This window comes from Morone saxatilis, unplaced genomic scaffold (assembly GCF_004916995.1).
Source record: "Morone saxatilis isolate NCDOM2014 unplaced genomic scaffold, NCSU_SB_2.0 Contig9, whole genome shotgun sequence".
Classification (NCBI taxonomy): Eukaryota; Metazoa; Chordata; class Actinopteri; family Moronidae; genus Morone; species Morone saxatilis.
In genome coordinates this window covers 19,471,583-19,489,723 of record NW_023340268.1, presented here as the reverse complement: position 1 = coordinate 19,489,723, position 18,141 = coordinate 19,471,583, and the positions used below count along the sequence as shown (strand labels likewise).

Genomic DNA, 18,141 nt, shown 5'->3' with positions numbered 1-18,141 from the left:
CAAGCAGCCCGCTGAATGTTTTGGACACTAGCTCTTAGCTAGTTCAGCCAGGTTTAGCCTAATCCCTGTATTTTGCCTACATCTGTGTCTGAACACAGAGCCAATAAAATCATTTGAATTGTTTTTGGACATCAGTGAATGTCTGTGGCACAGAAGAATCAAACTTTTGCTAGGCTGCAAAAAAATGGATATCACACTTGTCCTTTTTAATAGATTTTGGATTCAACTCAAACCAGCTGAAGACACAGAACAGACCCAGAATGACCCGAAAAACATTCAGTCTTGCTTTGCATGAATAGATTATGTGCATCTGTATTGATAAAGAGCTTATCAGTTTTATCACCAAAAGTTATTTGGTTCTCAGAGCTCCACAGCCACCTCCAATGATGCACACTCTTTGGGGTCATTAAAGGAAAAAGGGTTAGAGTTAGGGGTTAGGGTTAGGATTACCCCTCTTTAGAGGTCTCTGAGCTTTTTGAGTGTAAACATAATTCGATAAATATGGGTTCCTTTGCACACACTGCAGTTAGCTTTCACTGTGGTAGCAGAAGTGCTGGAGAGCCTGAAACAAACCAAGAGAAAGCAGGCACTACCAGTAAAGCCCCTCCCAAAAATATCTCTCAAGTTCTCATGGTTTATTCGACCCTTTGATCGTGCAAGTCATTAGTGCCTAACCATGAAGTTGTTTTGCACATTAATGAGCAATAGTAACTTTCCTACAGAACTTTGGGTCTTTATCTACTAGATTACATTTAGTTATCTGTGAATGAGTTAATAGGCTCCTGATCTCTGTAAATGAGCAGCACACACTTTCTTCAAGTGTCTCTACTTGTGTTTTTATTGCTTTGATGGCCTTGTAACCTCTAACAAAGAGTATCTTACTTGCAATACACTGTAATAATCACGGATATTCATCACAAACACTCGGGTTATACTGCTGATGTAACCCTAAAGCTACACCAACTAACTTAATGTGCAACAAAACCAGTTTTTCTCATGTCATTATTTTGCTTTTTCCTGTGATGTCAAAACTAGATCAGTGAAGCTCCTCAATCTGCCTGTCAGTCTGCGTCCTCACAAAGTGAAAGGCCTGCTGGGACAGAACATGGCCACTGCCAGCCCCTTCATCTACTCACCAATCATCATGCACAACAGAGGAGACGAGCGTTGTAAGAAGATAGGTAAGCCCAACATAATTTCTATTTGCGACCATATTTTGGTCATTATGACCTACTCTACGTACGGTGTGCCCTGACACACCACACTGACGTCAAAGAACTAGCGGTGACAAAAAACGACTGTTGCGTCACAGGTAGCCTGTGTTGGAAAAGCCGCAGACGAGGGCAGACGAATGCCAACTGTGTGGAACACACCGCAAAAACTAGAGCTACAGATGGTCACTGACGGCCCGACATTGGCCACCTGGTGTGTCAGGGCCTTAAGACACCCATATTCCAGCACAGGAATGTAAAAAGGCTAAGGTTTCAGTGCTGACTTTCAGCTTTAACTTGAGGGTGTTTACATTTACATCAGCTGGTAAAACGCATTGATATGACAATAGTTTATCTGGGGTTTTAACCACTTCAGTGTTTTATGCAATCCCAGACAAAGTCAAAGTTAGCATTGCACTACATTTGAGTAGCAGTGGAAGAGTGAGTGTGGCTGTCCATTGGCTGCTGTGTATTTGACATTGCGTTAGTCTTCAGGTTGTAGACATCAATAGCAACATGTTGCCAATGCTGAGTCAGGGACATCATGCACGGTCCCCTTCATCTCTTTGAGGCCTTTGAGGTCCATCCTGGGCCCTTTTGAAGCAGAAGTTTACATCTTTTGTTTCAGAGTATATTTTTATCAAAGTATTATACTTATACATGACTTTTCTTTGTTTTGATATCTGCATTATATATCGGCCGTCAGTTGCCCTGCTCTGTAAATATTGGCATCGGCCAGTGAAAATCCCATATCAGTTTCTTGTTTTTGGTTTTGTTTTTGTTTGTGGTTTTGAGTCTAACTAATAATCAAAGCCTTTTAGCAGTTTGTGTCTTCTTTGCTTGCATTAGAAATGGGCATTTTTTTAAATTAGCCATTACAGAATGAGCCCTAAGAGTGAGCCTTTTGTATCTACAGATGCCTTCCATGAAGTCCTGCGTGTTTAACTACCATGCTTCTACAATAGCCCAGAACAGACAAACCCAACACTGGTTGTAAAGAGGGACTTTTGCCTTTTTGCGTTAGTTTCACAGCCACCGTAGTTTCTTCTACACACAACCCATTCTCCTTCCCCGGTCGTCAAATACAGACGTGAGTGGTGTTCAGTTAGTTGCAATCTGCAACTTAACCGCTAGATGCAACTGAATCCTACACACTGGTCCTTTTTAAATACTGTATATAAAATGTAAATTCAAAATTTTCAAAATCATTTCTGTTCAAGATGGATGAGTAAACCACAAGTGATTTTAAATAAACGGCCAACATCCTTACCGTCAAGCTGCTCTTTTCTTTGATCAGGATTTAGATGTTGAAAGTCAGATTTTCCTCTTGTGGAGTATGGTGTTCTGAGGCTCCAGAGATTAATCCAGACATATCTTTCCCTCTCAGTTGGTGCACCTCTGGGGAGCTAGCTGCCAGCTAATGAAGTTAATATTCTCTCTTAACTCCTTTAAGGCAGCTCCCAGCATGCAGAAAACTGTAGAAATCAACTCTTTGAAGAATGGTTTAACTGTGAACATGCATTTATCATACAAGGGCCACATGTAGTCATGTCCTCCCATACAGAGCTCAGTATTATTTCTGCTGTCACAGACAATTGCAAACAGGGCTGCAGCACGCTGTATGATATCAGCCTCAGCCTTATTTGCCCTTTTTAAGCTCTTACAGTAACACAGCTTGGTATTTCCAACCAGAAAAATAAATTTACATTGACAAACTACATTGCCATCAGTGAAATGGGCAGGGATAGTCTCGAGGACTTCATTATGCTCCGCTATGTGCCACAGCTGTAAACTTTTACAGCTTTAGAGTAAACCATCTCTTCCCACTCGTACATTTTACTGACAGGGAGTCAAAATCTTTTAGTATTCTGCGCTATGCCCTAGCAGTTGAGGTGTGTGGAATATGTGTGCGTGTTTTCTTGCTCTTTAAGTCACATGCTATGAATCAGCTTGATGTTCAGCCATAAAAGAAGGGCTCCTCTAATGGGAGATTGTTTTCCCTATAATTGCTCTGAGACTCAGTTTTAAGAACCTGGTAGTCCATGGCTATCCATTCACTTTGATGTGGGTGATATGTTATCTATTACAGTGGTATATGGGCATACAGGGGAGTACATTTTACTTCATCTAATCCTCATATGGGAAGCAGGGACACAGTTCTGTAAGTGTTTGGACAGTGAAACATTTTCTATTGTTTTGGCTCTGTGCTCCAGCACATTGGATTTGGAAACAAACAATAACTGTGGTTAAAGTGCTGACTTCCAGCTTTAAGGATGCTTGGGGTTGTTTGTAAATGAGCAGTGTAGTGCTTGTTGCCTTTTTTTATATATTGTCAAATTTTAGAATGATATAGCAGGGTAGTGATCCTAAACATGCAGACTGAAAGCAAAAAGATGAACAAATGTATTCTTCTGAAATCTAGTCTGGGTAGCGCCAGTATCTGGCTTTCCACTCATGATATGTTCCAACATAGTCTTTACCCTTGTAGTGCAGACACACAAATGTTTCAATCAGCCAAAGTTCTCAATTATACATTTCAGAAACATTGTTACAACCAGTTGCGACTTACTGTCACCTTACTGTCAAGCTTTCAGTAGTTTTTTCTTGGATTAGTTTCTCCTTCAGAAACACACGGTGGGTGAGCATCATGGATTCAGTTCAATTCAAGCAACTTTATTAATCCCACTGGGGGCAATTTGTTGAGAACAGCTTCTCTTCCAAAATATACAGTGACATACATACGAACAAATAAATGTATTAAGCCAGGCAACCTTGATACCAATTTGCCCCAGTGGCCAACAAAAAATCCCCTGTGATAGATTGATTTATAACATAAGCAGTGTATTTTTGTAATTATCTCCCAATTTTTGGGACTAATAAATCAGTGTTAAGGTGACAAGTTCCCAGTGTTGTAAAATTCAGCCTCTTATAAAGCAATGTATAATATTTTGGCATCTTATATGTTTTCAAACTTATGTATCTGCTGCTGAACTGGACTGGACTGACTGTGTTTCATCTTATTGGTATTGGTTTTCAGCAGCATCTTGAAGTCTTCATCAACAGATGCAGTTACATAGATTCTTTTATCCAACTACTATTTCAAAAGTCAAGAATTAACTTTCACAATAAATTTCTTTCTTCTCTTTAACATCTTAGCAACTAATGCCTGATGAATGGATGGACCATTTTTGTTTTTTAGTATTTTTTAGTATTTTGCATGGGCTGTTTAAATTCTTACATTTACAGTATTCACTAAATGTCCGCCATAAATATGTCTCCATCTGAGGCGTAATGACTTGTAATTTCAAATGAGCTCAAAAAGCTTGACTTTAGTTATGTTTAAATGCATTCCCTCCTGCTTTGGGGTAGCATCATTACACATGGATGACTTTTGCTCCAATGCCCAGGCGTAGTTTGCATGCATTATTTAGTATGAGAGATTAATGTTGCAGATAGTTTCACAGAATATTTCTCTGTAGGTTGCAGTAACACCAGTAAACATCTTCGGGTTCTGTCTCAGGTCAATAAAAGATCATTTTCACAGCACGAGAGACAGTTTGATCAAATAATTTGCCCTTTAAGGAAGCAAACACAAGCACCGTTTAAACACAGCCATGCATTGACTCAAAACATTCATTATTGCTCTGTGCGATGAGGTTTCAATCCTTTGGAGATCTGTGCAAAATCTCGATGGCCACTTGAGGAGTTAGGAGTAAGGAAACACAAATAATATGGCAGCAATCCACTTGTTTTTCTATTTTCTGAGGTGTATTTCACACTTAATTGGCTGGCTATGAGAGCGTGCCTGTGAGCCAGACCTGAGGGTTGTGTGGGGCTTTCCAGATATTCATATCATAGATATCTTTCTTTTGACTGACTTAATTTCCCAAGGTGCATGGCTGCAGTTTGCCTCCTATAAATCCCTTTTCCTGCCAGGGTCTGAGCTTGAGGTCTGAGAGGATTTTCAGGCCCTCTTTTGCAAGTCTATTTAGAGCAATGGACTCTCCAAATGGACTAGAATATGTTATATTTCAAATGAAGATGGGTATGGCTACAGTGGGACTAAAGCTTTTCAATCTAACAAACCCTTTCAGCATCTCATTCAGGAATGATGGATACTGCAGTGCAGCTGTAATCTCTTCATCATTTTTTTTTTCTAAAAGTAAGACTATGCTGTTTCTAAAGTTCTTCTCTCAGGAAATCAATGAATCAGAATATTTCCTAAATATTTTGAATCTGACTACAGCACCCATGATGCAATGCTAACCTGCCTTTTACAGTTCACATTTCTCTGGAGTCCATTTAATTAGCGCCTTACATAACTTGATCCCATTATCCCTGCTGTTATCTCGTCACAACAGCTCAATAAACTTAATTCTGTAAGCTAATAGTGACCCACTGAAAAGGTCCTATCATGCCTTTAACAGCTCCAGCGTCAATTCAAATGATTTTTCCTCCCATTATATTGCTGTAAATGTATATACACTACATGGCCCAAATTATCAAGGAATCATGGAAATGTATTCATCATTTTACAACACAAGGTTGTATAACGAAATAAAAGTTTGTAGTTCCTTCATGCAACACACGTAGAAAAAGATAATCAACTTCATAGAATAACATAAAGGATACATAAAATTAAATAAATAATATCTACAGTTATTTATATAGATATACGTATACACCCAGGAAATAATTCTACAGTGCATCTTTTGAATTTGTGTCTGGGGGAATGTAAACAACAGCAACAAGATAGTGATGACAATATGGTTTCATCATCACATTAAAAGAAACACTGTCCATCCACTTTGACTGTGTTCTGGCTGCAGCATCTGAACGCGCAGCCGCCGCCATAGTCAAGAACTTCTGATGTTGGGTGATAAGGCCTGAAGTTTGTTTTATCTGTACAAAAAACAAAGTGTTAAAACAACAGATTGTGGTTATACATGAAGTTATATGCCAGAGTGTTTCTTGGCAGGGCACGGTAACTTCCTGGAAGCCCCCGTGACTTAGAAGTTATGACGCTGATTATGAGCCACAACGGCATACAAAAGAAAGAAAGAAATAGTATGGCACATAACCCCCACTAAACTTGTCCATTGCTGAGCTTTAGAGGTTCTGATACGCTTATTTAGTTTCCTTTGGTTCCAGCAAGCTGTGTACCCGTTTTCATCATACGCTTAAACGCTTTCTTGCTGAGAGTTAGATGAGAAGGTTGATACCATGCCTGTAAGCTAAACCCTGAGCTGGCTTATTTATCTTATTTTTGCGCATACAATTGTCAATTTTACATTTCTGTTTGTGTATGTGGTTGGATTTATTTATTTATTTTTGACAGAGCCAGGTCAGCTGTTCTCCCGGGCTCTCAGTCTTTATGCTAAGCTATGCTAACCGGCTGCTGCCTGTAGCTTTATATTGAACAGACAGATCTTAGAGTGGAGTACTTTTACTAAGTAAGTTTACTTATTATCTAACTTGTGACAAGAAAGCAAATGAGCGTATTTTCCAAAAGGTCAAATGATCCCTTTAAAGAAGCTGGATTCAGTTTAACAGAAGCGTAGCATAAACTCGATGATTATTTGCTTTGCTTCTAAGTTAATTAAAGATTAATGAGGAAAATGTTATATATTTTATGAGACTTTGTTTTTATTTACATCATCTATCACTGACTGTTGTCTTTGATCTGTAATAGCAATGCATCCTAATGGTGTATTTCCCTCAGCTCATTAATTACAAATGGGTTTTAATGCCACTGACGTCCTATTCTAATGTATTCACGTCTCTTTTTATTTTCCCAGACTTCCAGTGGGTTCAAGGGGATGTTTGTGAAGTGCAGCTCATGGTCTACAATCCCATGCCTTATGAACTACGTGTGGAGAACATGGTCAGTGAAATTTGTCACACTTAAACTTGAAATGTACTGTAGTAACATGCTTTTAAAGCGAATCGGTGGTTTAAATATTTGATAAATCTGAACCTTTCAATATCTAACCACATTTTTGTGAAATCAGGAGGTTGCTGACATGCTTTTCTCGCGGTAGTAATACAAACAGTCAGTCTGCACCCACCTATGGATTGCAACAGGGCAAGTAAAAATGCTTTGTAATCATCCTTGATAGCCTAATTAAGCTCCCTTAAAAGCTTTTTTTTGACAGTTTAATACCGTAATGATTGTATGAGATGGTGAGAACAACCTCTTCTCACTCCTGACAGTAAGAACACATCACTATGGAGAGGCACACCCCCTGTAGTGTCATTACTTTTATGATCTCACACACCATCCTGTCAGACCAGATAGGTTCTATATCGAGTAAAGTGTAAGACCATTTGCGCTCCTTTTCTGTGCAAAATAAAGTTTGAAATGAGCCATCAGACATCAGGGAGTCCAATTTAATTGTAGTGTTTAATAGCTGCTTGGTGACTTTAGCAAGTTCAGAACATTTCCTTATTAAAGGACCTCCAATGGTAATGCAGACCTACACTTTAACGACATCCATTTCTAATGTATGTGTATGTACTTTGTCACTCCCTTACTACTCCTTTTCAAACACGCACACCAGTTGAGCCACTTTATCAGGTTCAAGGGTGCAAAAGATTACAAAATAAATGTTCTTCCTGCACACTGATGTGTGTTTATGAATTCAGTGATGTGGGACAACCTTGAAATGCAAAGCAATCATCAGGTTCAATAAAAGGCCAGCAGGGAGTGGCTTACTTTCAGCTGCTAGATAGCAGCGGCACACACAGCAGCGCACGCAATGTACTACCTGTCAAAAGTGATGTTGCCTTTAATTATTTGGAAAGTCGAGAACAAATTGCCGTGAAAGTTTCGTGGCAGAGTGTGAACAGAGACAGTGGCCTCTTAATTGTGGCGGCTGTCTTGGAGCTGATGCCAAATAGACTTGGACAGGTCTCGCTGGTTGATTTAGCCGCCCTGCATCGTCTGATAACAGCACATGCTGTTACAGACACAGGAAATGATGGCGACCTCCAGTTTGGAACATCTGGAAAGTGTTTAAACGGGGGGAGTAATCACCAGCCAGTTATCTCTGAGTGTGCATTTGTGTGTGTTAAAGCAGTGAGGCAAATCTGGCTGGATCACAAAATGTGGCTGCAATACGGAGGAGTGTTCCCTACAGATAAAATATAGATAAAGATTGATTTAAATATAGATGTATCAAATATAAATGGCAGGTTTAACAGTACAAAAGGAATATCTATGAACAAATAAATAAATCAATGAAGGGTTTCTAGGTGCCATTAGATCTTCAATAACAATATGATTTATAATTTAAAATAGCCTGGGTCCATCCTCTTTTCAGGGGAGAGGCCTCTGGAAAAGGAGATCATAGGTTTCATTGGAAGCTAGGGATAAATCTTTACCATTTTCTGACATTTATAGACATAATTATAAAAACAACGTTTTAGTCAAGTCCCCAGCAATACTGCTGGGCTGTACAGTGATTTTGGAGCAGTTGCCCCAGTGAGAATTCATTAAGAATAGTTTTTCTGATCGTCACAAAAGGCCTAAATGACTCTTTATATTACCAAAAGATTAAGATAAAAATTTGAACTTTTGAAAAAATCCTTCCAAAGTTGCAAAAGCCTGATGAACCGCTGTGGTGTATGCGCTCTATTTGAAGTTCAGGGAGTTACAGTACTTCTCACACTATAGAAGCTGCCTGTTTGCAGAGTCGCTGTAAGGTGAAACAGTCAAACAGGCAAGGTCAAAGAGTGATGAGAATGTCATTATCTCCTCCCCACCTACAGGTGAATTGATCAGTTCACAGATGGAGGCTAACGCCCATCACAGCTCCGTGGCAGCTGGGAACCTCAGGTGGTGTTGTAGAGTCACGCAGGTAGTGACAGACAGGGTGACGCAAGCTGCCGAGAGCTCCTCTGTACCCCAGACAAAGTGACTGCCGTTAGACCGGAGCCACCATCCATTCACTGTACATAAACCAGCTCTCTGAAACACACTGGGAAACAAACACACACACACAAGGTCACTTTTCCATCTTCCGTCACCAAGGTGACCCTGTAGTTTGGCAGGACAGGTCCTCTTTTTCAGTCACCACACGACTTCAGCACTAATACCAAGCTTTGCTTTGCACTTTATTGATTTTCTATTAAAGTGGTGCTTTTTTGCACAACCCCCACCCCCACCCTTTTATTTTCAGAGGGGTCACCGTCAGACACTTCTGTCCTTTTCCTCACAAACAAGTGTGGGCTATTTATTTACTTTTTTCCACGAAACAACAAATGAGTTTGAGTTTAATCTCTTACTGAACTTAGGTCAGCTGAGTTATTTGCAGTAATAATGGATTCCTCATTTATTTCAATAATAAAACGAGAAAATAATATGTAAAATCATATTGTACAATTGAGAAAAGTGCTAAAAACTGTAGTTTTATTTAGTTTGTGGTTTAAATTTTAAGTCAAATCAATACCAAGAGAAATTTTCTACTTGGGAATAGAGCAAAGAAATAATCACAATAACAATCATACCATCATCATAGCATTTGTTAAAGCAAACAAAAGGTTAACTGCATACTGCTTGCATTCCTCAATGAAGTCAGTGCACACCAGCTCATACAATACAATTCACTTTGCACACGCTTTAATCGTAATTGTTAGTTAAACAGGCTAATTAACCTTTTCAAGGCTGAATGCAAATGAACTATGTCCAATAGGTTAACGCTTATACTCCTGCTATCCAATAAAGGTGTGTAATGTCCTGAAGTGAAAACAAGGAGACTTTAAATCACAGCCATAGTACCTCAGAGGCTCAGCTCTTCGGCAGCCTTCCCTCTAGTGAGGTAGTGTCTGCTTTTAGGGATTGATGCAGTCATTACGTCACCTCAGTCTGCCTCGTGCAACCAGGCAGCGTGTACTGAGAATGTAAATACAGTTATTCTGAGGGTGCATGAGTTCAAAGAAGACTTTAAAGCTACGTGCAGGGATTTTCTGACTGCAAATAAAGCTCAGGTGATATCGCCTATATTTTGTACTGTACGTGCTAAATTTAAGGATGTTAACGTAATTTTATATTATAGCCTCACAGAGCATGCAAGGCTGTAGACTTTAAGACCGAAAACAGTCCATCCCACATCAAAACAATGACAAAAGATGACCTGGTGATGTCATGAAGTAGCAAGGAATCATGGGAGTTTTTTTCTTCACCACCATTGTTGTCATATCAGTCAGCCTCCCTTGGTTAGGATTCCTTCTGTGTTCATTGTTCTGGAGGTTTCCACCGGGGCCGAATTATCCTCAGAGGTCTCCTCCTCTGCAAAACAAACGCCCCCGCTGATTAAAACCGATAAAACAGTTTCACCTTAAAAATCAGTGTCTCTCTGACACTCTTTGGCAGACAAAGGACGTCCTGAGGGCCTGCCAGCTGAACTGCTGCTAATGTTTGCTCAGCTTGTTTCTCTGGTAACTTAAGATCAAGAAGTTCAGGAAGTTTTTACGGGAGCCGAATTATGCGCAGAGGTCTCTTCCACTCCGAAACAAACAGACTTGGTGATTAAAGCCGTTAAAAACACTGAATAAAGCAGATTGACCTTAAAAACCAGAGTTTCTCCACTGCTGTCCGGCAGACAAAGGACGTCCTGGAGGGCTAGCAAGCTGAACTGCTGCTCACGTTAGCTCAGCTTGTTTCTCCGATAACTTAAGATATAGATGCCCGATGACTAAAATCTTCATCTGGTTAAAATACATAGTTATCCAAGAACTAAATAGTGTATGTGAATGGGCTTCAAACTGGATAAAAAGTCAGTTTATGACAGCTTCTGGCAGGCAACCACACCACACATGTATGGGGATATGATGCCATTGACAGGCGACCGGTGAAACACACCATTACCAGAATAAAAATGAAGGATTTCTTTGGGATTTAAACATGGTTGGAAACGTTTGGGATAATGTAAATACACAACTCATTAATATATATATATATATATATATATAACATAGGTCTAGTGTTTATAGACATTTTAATATGTAAATGTTACAGATTATATGTCTCTGCAACACCTAGTGGGAATTTGGACTGATGAATTTGAAACCTGTCTGATGCCTCCTCCTTCTGTGTTGTGAGCTGTAGGACTTATTTTCAATCACATCTCAGGCACACATGGCTCAAGTGGCCATTTCCCATGGAGAGCAATTTTCTCCAATGGAAATGGCCGTCTCGTGCTGACAGATTTAATCTTCACGACATCATGGGTTGATTAAGATGATGCATCACATGGAACAGTTGGAGAGATACTTCACACTGAACTGTTAGTGGAGAATCAGACAGCTGCACTGCTCTCTGCTTTTTCAAAGAGAAATTAAGTGGGGGCCATGTTAGCATGGTGTGCACATGGAGAGTCTTATATGAGATCTGATTATTTGTAGAGGTTTCGTAGTCAGTTTTGATTGGCTTTGAAACAGTTTTGTTCCCAGTACAAGTTGTTTCTTTCCGTCTGATATCTCTACAAAACATTGTCACTAAGGTGTTCTTTGTGACGGAAGTTCTTTTTATTCTTGTGTGTGGTCTCACATTAGATTTTATTCTCATCATTCAATTTCAATTTGCATTTTAAATTAGATTTCATTTGTTTCATTTGTGCTTCTACAAATGTATATTACATGCCCCATCCTATCTCATCTTGTTTTCAGGGTTTGCTCACCTCCGGAGTGGAGTTTGAATCCCTGCCTGCTGCTCTGTCCCTGCCCGCGGAGTCTGGCCTGTATCCCGTCACTCTGGTTGGCGTCCCGCGTACAGCTGGCAACATCACTGTCAATGGTGAGTCCAGCTGAAAACCTACTCCATTACTCAGATGCACATAATAATAAGCTGCTGCATAAACTGTTTTATGAGAAACAAATTTTAGCCATAATCGTAACTTTAAGACTTACCTCTTTTTCGTCATCCACTCAAGCTATAAGTTTCCTGTATTCTGCATTTCTACCCAGGTTACCACACGTCAGTGTTTGGTGTCACCAGTGACTGCCTGTTGGAGGGCCTGCCTGGTTTGAAGACTAGTGGCTGTTTGGTTGAGGTCATTCCCTCGCTTCCTCGTCTCCAGCTCAGCACCTCACTACCACGGTCAGAAACTCTCTGAACCCCATCTGAGTCAGTGTCATGGTTATAGTTCTTGGCTGCAGGTTTTCAGTTTGATTTAACAGCAACACAACAGATAGCAGTCAGACAGGCAGGGCTACTGATGTGTGTTTTATGCAGAATTTGGCAATGCCCTCAATGTTTGTACAACTAGCTTACTGGGTCATTTGACTAATTTCCAGAACAGTCTGTAAGTAGTGAAATATTTTTAATTTTGTAAGCTCTGTACTCCAGCACATTGGATATGAAATTAGACATAGGAGATTAAAGGGCTGACTCACAGCTTTAAAAGGGTGTTGACATATACACGTGATGAAATGATTTAATGGGACCAAAATGAATGAAATGACTTAAAAGAAGCACATTTGTTTTTCCCTTGCAAAACGTTTGCAGTCACTTGCTCGTGTTAGGACTTTTTGGCTTCATTCTGGTCCTCAGTAAGTGAAACACGTGCTCAGTTGAATTGTGGTCATGTGACTGACGAGACAAGTAGAACATTGCACTGTTTGGCCATAAAAATATAAAAGGGCAACGAGTCCTACACTGTTCACCCACGATTGATGTGAACACCCTTAAAGCTGAAAGTCAGCACTTTAACCTCCATAGTCATTGTTTCATTTCACATCCATTGTGCTGGAGTACAGAGCCAAAACGATGAAAAATGTGCCACTGTCCTACTACTCACAGACTGCACTCTACTTGGATCTACAATTTCCTAAAAGTAGCAAAAGCTAGATGTTCAGCACAGTCTCACTGGCCTATTTGATATAAATCCTGCCATGTGAATGATGCAGAATAATCAACATACTTTCAACCCATATATGCCAAATTAAGGACCAGGTATTTTCTCGTGACCAGTTTGAGTGTCATTAGTGTGCTTAGCGTTTGCCCTGAAGATTTCACATGTTGATGAGTGTTTATGAAGTTGTTTAAAAATCAGGTTTCTTTTTTTTAATTACCTTATGTAATGTTCATTGCCTTGCGTTCAGGTCATCAGTTCATCTTAGTGGTTAAAAAGAGAAGGCATTATGGCGGACTGGACTAAAAGTCATAACTAATACACAATATAGTTGTTCTGTAGTAAACCTGTTGTAATTTTATAGCATGCAGCATGTAAACTCTGGTTCATCCATTCAGAGCAGAGCAGCGTTTGATACAAACTAGCAGTGTCACACTTGCTTAAAACTCAGGTCAGGACCAGGCTTTTGAGAAACCAAATTTGAGTTGATTTGAAAAAAATAAAATTTAAAAAAAACAAGACATTGGAGGACGACACCTTGGCCTTTTGAAAACAGTGATCAACATGTTTTACCATTTTCTGGACCAAACAACAAATTGATTAATCGAGAAATTTATAGATAGATTAATCAATAATGAAAATAATCATTAGTTAGACATTGAATTGGTGTTACATTGAAAAACCTATGATACACAACAAACCAAAACAGCACAGTGGAAGTGGCTGTCTAACTCGCAACAAAGCTGTTGATATTTGTAACAGAGCATTTTTACTTGTGTCAGAAATAGCTGCAGTCTCTGAGAGTAGCAGGCGAATTTGTTTTCATGCACATCGTGTAAGGAGAAATGAAATTGTGGATGCAGTAAAAGTAGGGAACATAAGAGGAGAAATCATGGGTTAAATTACTACTAGAAGATAACAGGTAAAGCACCGTTTGGAGTGCTGTAAATCATTCTGACAGTGGAGCTGCTGCAAAATCCACTATTTAGGTCATGCCTATAAGTACAGCACTTCAGCAGCTTTTTGATGTGGAAAATCTTTTTATTCTCCAGTGTAGGCAGATTACCGTAGGAGATACATGAAGCAAATAGAATACAAATATAATAGGTGGTCTCTTGGGTGCTCTCACTGGGTCCACAGGTAGACCTTCAGCTTTGACTTCAGTCGCAGAGGTGCCGCTTTGACTTCTGAGATATGTTCTTGCCTTCAGCACAAAGCTGCACTTCTTACCGCTTCTCTTTTTCACGTTACTAACATCAGTGTTGCACATTAGCTGTAATTTATAATATTTTTAGAGGCTTAGGGCATAGATCTATCCAATGCCTTCAGCGATGTTTTATAAAACAGTTTCACTCAGTCTGAAGGAGGGAAGTGTCTGCTAAAACGCAAACGATGTGTTCTGCTGGTATAGTTGTAAAACCATTTAAAATTCCCATTTTTTTTTTATTTGAAAAGGTTTCCCATCATTGCTTTATTACAACAATACGTTTGAAATGTCAGTTACGTTAGGAGCTATTTTTGTGCTGACCCGCTGTCAAGCTCAGAAAAAAACTATAGGCAGTTGGTGATGACTGGCATTGTAATTCTAGCCTCAGGCAGAGTGTTTTTTGCATATTAAAGTTAGGATACTTAACATGTCCCTGTGTAATGAGGTACGAAGTTGTAGCAAACACCCACATTGATCTTTTGTAATCTTGTATATTCCCTTTTGCTCTTGTATTTACAAAAACACATACTAGCAGCTCTGTAAAACTTCAAGCTGAAAATACTTTTATGTAATGTCACTGACTGAGATGTGGCCAGAGATACAAGAAGAAAAGTGGAGTTGAACAGTTTATTGCTTTATGTGATTCAGTATGGATTTACTCTTCAAATGACTATTACATTAATAATGCCAGGGGTCTGTATTAGGGGTGTAAGAAAATACTCTTGTACACTCGTATCGTGATATTTTGTTCTGTGATATTGTATCAGGTCTCAAAAACACTATTTTGTGGTGTGTTCTTTATACTATGAATATGATGATGAATTCAATTTGATGAAATTGCAATATATCGCCTTGCTTACAGTGTATTGAATTGTAACCCCTGTATCGTGATGCGTAACTTGTCGCCAGATTCTTTCCAATACACAGCCCTAGGCTTTGTATTGTATATTGTATATTCTCTACTGTCTTGAGAATCTAGTGCCATTATGAGTACCCAGAGTAGGACTGTTTGCATCATATCAAACCACACCAAGGTCTTTCAACATCACACGCCTGAAATGCTTTGAGTTATTTTCTTAGAAATCTTAATTTATATTGACTCCTTAAAGGAATAAAAGCAAGAAAAATTGGTCCGTTTTACTTTCTGTCATCACTGAAATTCTCCCTCCTCCACAACCCTAACCAGGTCAGCCCACACACCTCAGCCGATGACCAAGGAGGAACTGTCCAGCACTGTGTCCGTCCAGCTTTTTAATGGAGAGACCCAGCAGCTGACCATCACCTTGGAGAACATCGGATCTGAGGACATCGAGACTCTGGAGCTCACCTCTAAGATTGTCACCACCAAAGGTTAGTACGTCTGTCGAGGCAAGTGAAGCCATATCACTTGCCTCGTAAACACAAAGTAAACATGCTAAAACAAACAATGATGTACTGAAATCATTGATGTGTGTGTACATGTAATATTTGGTATCATGCTGCTTTAGTCAGGACAGCTTTTGATGTACTTCATCCCCCACTGAGTTTCTGCTGCAGTCTCTTGCAGTCTCCACGTCTGCAGTGCCACAGAGGTCACTGCCCGTTGTCTTTGGTTCCACATCTTTCATGCCCCCGTGGCTTTTCACTCTGTGTTCCATCTCTTTGTTCAACACCTGCTCGGATCCTCAGATCTCTGCAGTCCCCCTCACTCGGACTGGCTGTCTCTGCGTCTCCCTTTTGCTTTTTTGTCTTTGTCTCGCTGTCTCTGTGAAAAAAGCAGCTACATTATTAAAATAGGCAGCAGAATTTCAGCAAACATTGCACTCTGTTGTACTTTAACTCCTGGTATGCCTCCCCAGTGCTACCTGTAGTCAGAGCTCCAGCCATGTGATAAATAGTCATTCAAGCACATAATAATAATTCAATATCCACTCAATGACTATTCAATACATTTACACATACATCTCTGTCTAAGAGAATTCCAATAGATGTACTGTCGTGCAGAATTAGTGGAGTGTTGAGATTGTATACAACTGTACAACCTTTTTTACTTTATCCACAAAGTAAAGAGGTAGTAGTGTGGTGGTCCATAAACAATACTACTAAATACTGGCATGCACTTATTTCCATACAGTATATTTACATTTGTATCTGTTTAAACAGTAAACTCTGCTGATCTATCAATATATATCACTATGGATGAAGAGCCTAACTTATATTAAATTTTTATGGCTGACATCGATATCGATATTTAAAAATTAAACAAATCTGAAATAGTACTGCACAAACCAAATGGGTGACATCATGATAGGTTTACACTTGGAATGCAGTAGAGATAGAGATGGATAAACCTCTGAAAAATCAGCTTTTTTAAAAACCCACATCTTATTACTGTGCTCTCAACAGTGTTCGATTACACAGCAAAGAGCAAAGGAGGACCTGGGAGCCAGTATATATGAAATTGATCTGACATTTCCAGAATGGCACCCCAGTTCTGTGTTTAATTGAAGACAGGATACACTAACGTATCCTCTGTGTCAGGGTTAATACTCATAGGACTTGTCTTTACCAGACAGCTTCTGTCAGTCTGGCACTGCTCAGCTGTATATTTGTCTCACTGTTCATGGATTTATATCACAAGCAAGTCAAGGACTCTATCTAATGTTTGGAGATAAGAAGAATCTTTTGTGCCCAGTCCTGAGGTACATTTAAGGTCCAATGACAGTGTGTTCAGAGAATTGGAGAATTCAAAGCCCAGTCGAGCTCTCACTCTAAGGTGGATACGAATTAGCCTGTCAGTGGTAACTAGTACAGGACTGTAATTAAAATAGTCTGGGATTTTAAGACACTCATCCAGTGACTAACTGTCTACATCTCAGAGCCTCCCTGCTTCTCACATCCCCTGCTTCCTGCTGGCCGGACTCCAAGGTACGATGTTGTCTCTGTAGTTAACAAGAGTTCTCTTTGAAATGGAACTGTTGTTGTGGTTGTTGGAAATGATTTAGGCTGCAAATATAGTTTTGCCTCCAAGGGAATGTTATTTTCAGAGTTGGGTGAACAAGCAAAAAAGAACTGACTTCTCTAGTCCTGAATTAGAAAAACACCATCTGTAGTTTAACTCAAAGACTTTCGACAAACACTTTAAAGTTGAATGAATGAACTCAAACTCTACTTCAGAAAATATTAATATAGTAGACTTAACTTATACTATATACTTGATTTAATTAATACAAACACAAGCAAGTACAAAGCCATTTAAATAGACTCACTGAAGGCAAAAATAATGTTTGAGATTCTGTTAGAGCTGACAAAAAACAGTTGAATAAAAGTGAATACATCCAAAATAAATGAACAAAACTGCAGTTCTGTCTCTTTCCTGTTCAACTGCGCTTATTTCACTCAGAATCAGAATCAGAANATCCCCGTGGGGAAATTACTCACAGTTCCTTAAAGCTGCTGAAGGCCAAAGGTTAAAGGTCAAACTCTAAAAAAGTAAAAAAAATGTTTTTCACTTTCAGTTGTAGCAGATAAAACTGTTTGAAAGAGAAACCACCAACAAAGCTCTTCTTCTGTCACTTTCTTGTTCAAACGTCTTCTGAATGAATCATTGTCTTCATCCTTGTTTTCAAGTTTCCTCTCTTTGTTTCCTGCTTTATCTTTAGTCCTTCCAAGCTGCCCTCTTCTCTCCTTCAAATCCTTATCGTCTTCAGTTTCAGGAAATAACTCAAGCCCCTATATTCCTCTGATTCTCCCTTTTTTTTCCCCCTCCTCCTTGCGTCATCTCTTTTGGGAGCAGGGATTCCTTTCAAGGCAGAGTGACCAGTAGCATCTGTTCTTTGAAGCCTCAACACTAAAAATTCAGTTCTTTATATACTTTGTTCTTGACCCTTTA

At 39.4% G+C, this 18,141-nt stretch overlaps 1 protein-coding gene across 3 annotated transcripts in view; it reads left to right on the top strand.

Annotated features, from left to right (window-relative positions):
- trappc9 (trafficking protein particle complex 9) overlaps positions 1–18,141 on the top strand; it is a 202,684-nt gene that overhangs the window by 31,488 nt on the left and 153,055 nt on the right. For all 3 annotated transcript variants that reach the window (XM_035681239.1, XM_035681236.1, XM_035681238.1), the window contains 5 exons: positions 1,036–1,181; positions 7,010–7,095; positions 11,880–12,006; positions 12,177–12,309; positions 15,457–15,620. In XM_035681239.1, the coding sequence (XP_035537132.1) occupies positions 1,036–1,181; positions 7,010–7,095; positions 11,880–12,006; positions 12,177–12,309; positions 15,457–15,620 (656 nt within the window). The remainder of the gene's footprint in view (positions 1–1,035; positions 1,182–7,009; positions 7,096–11,879; positions 12,007–12,176; positions 12,310–15,456; positions 15,621–18,141) is intronic.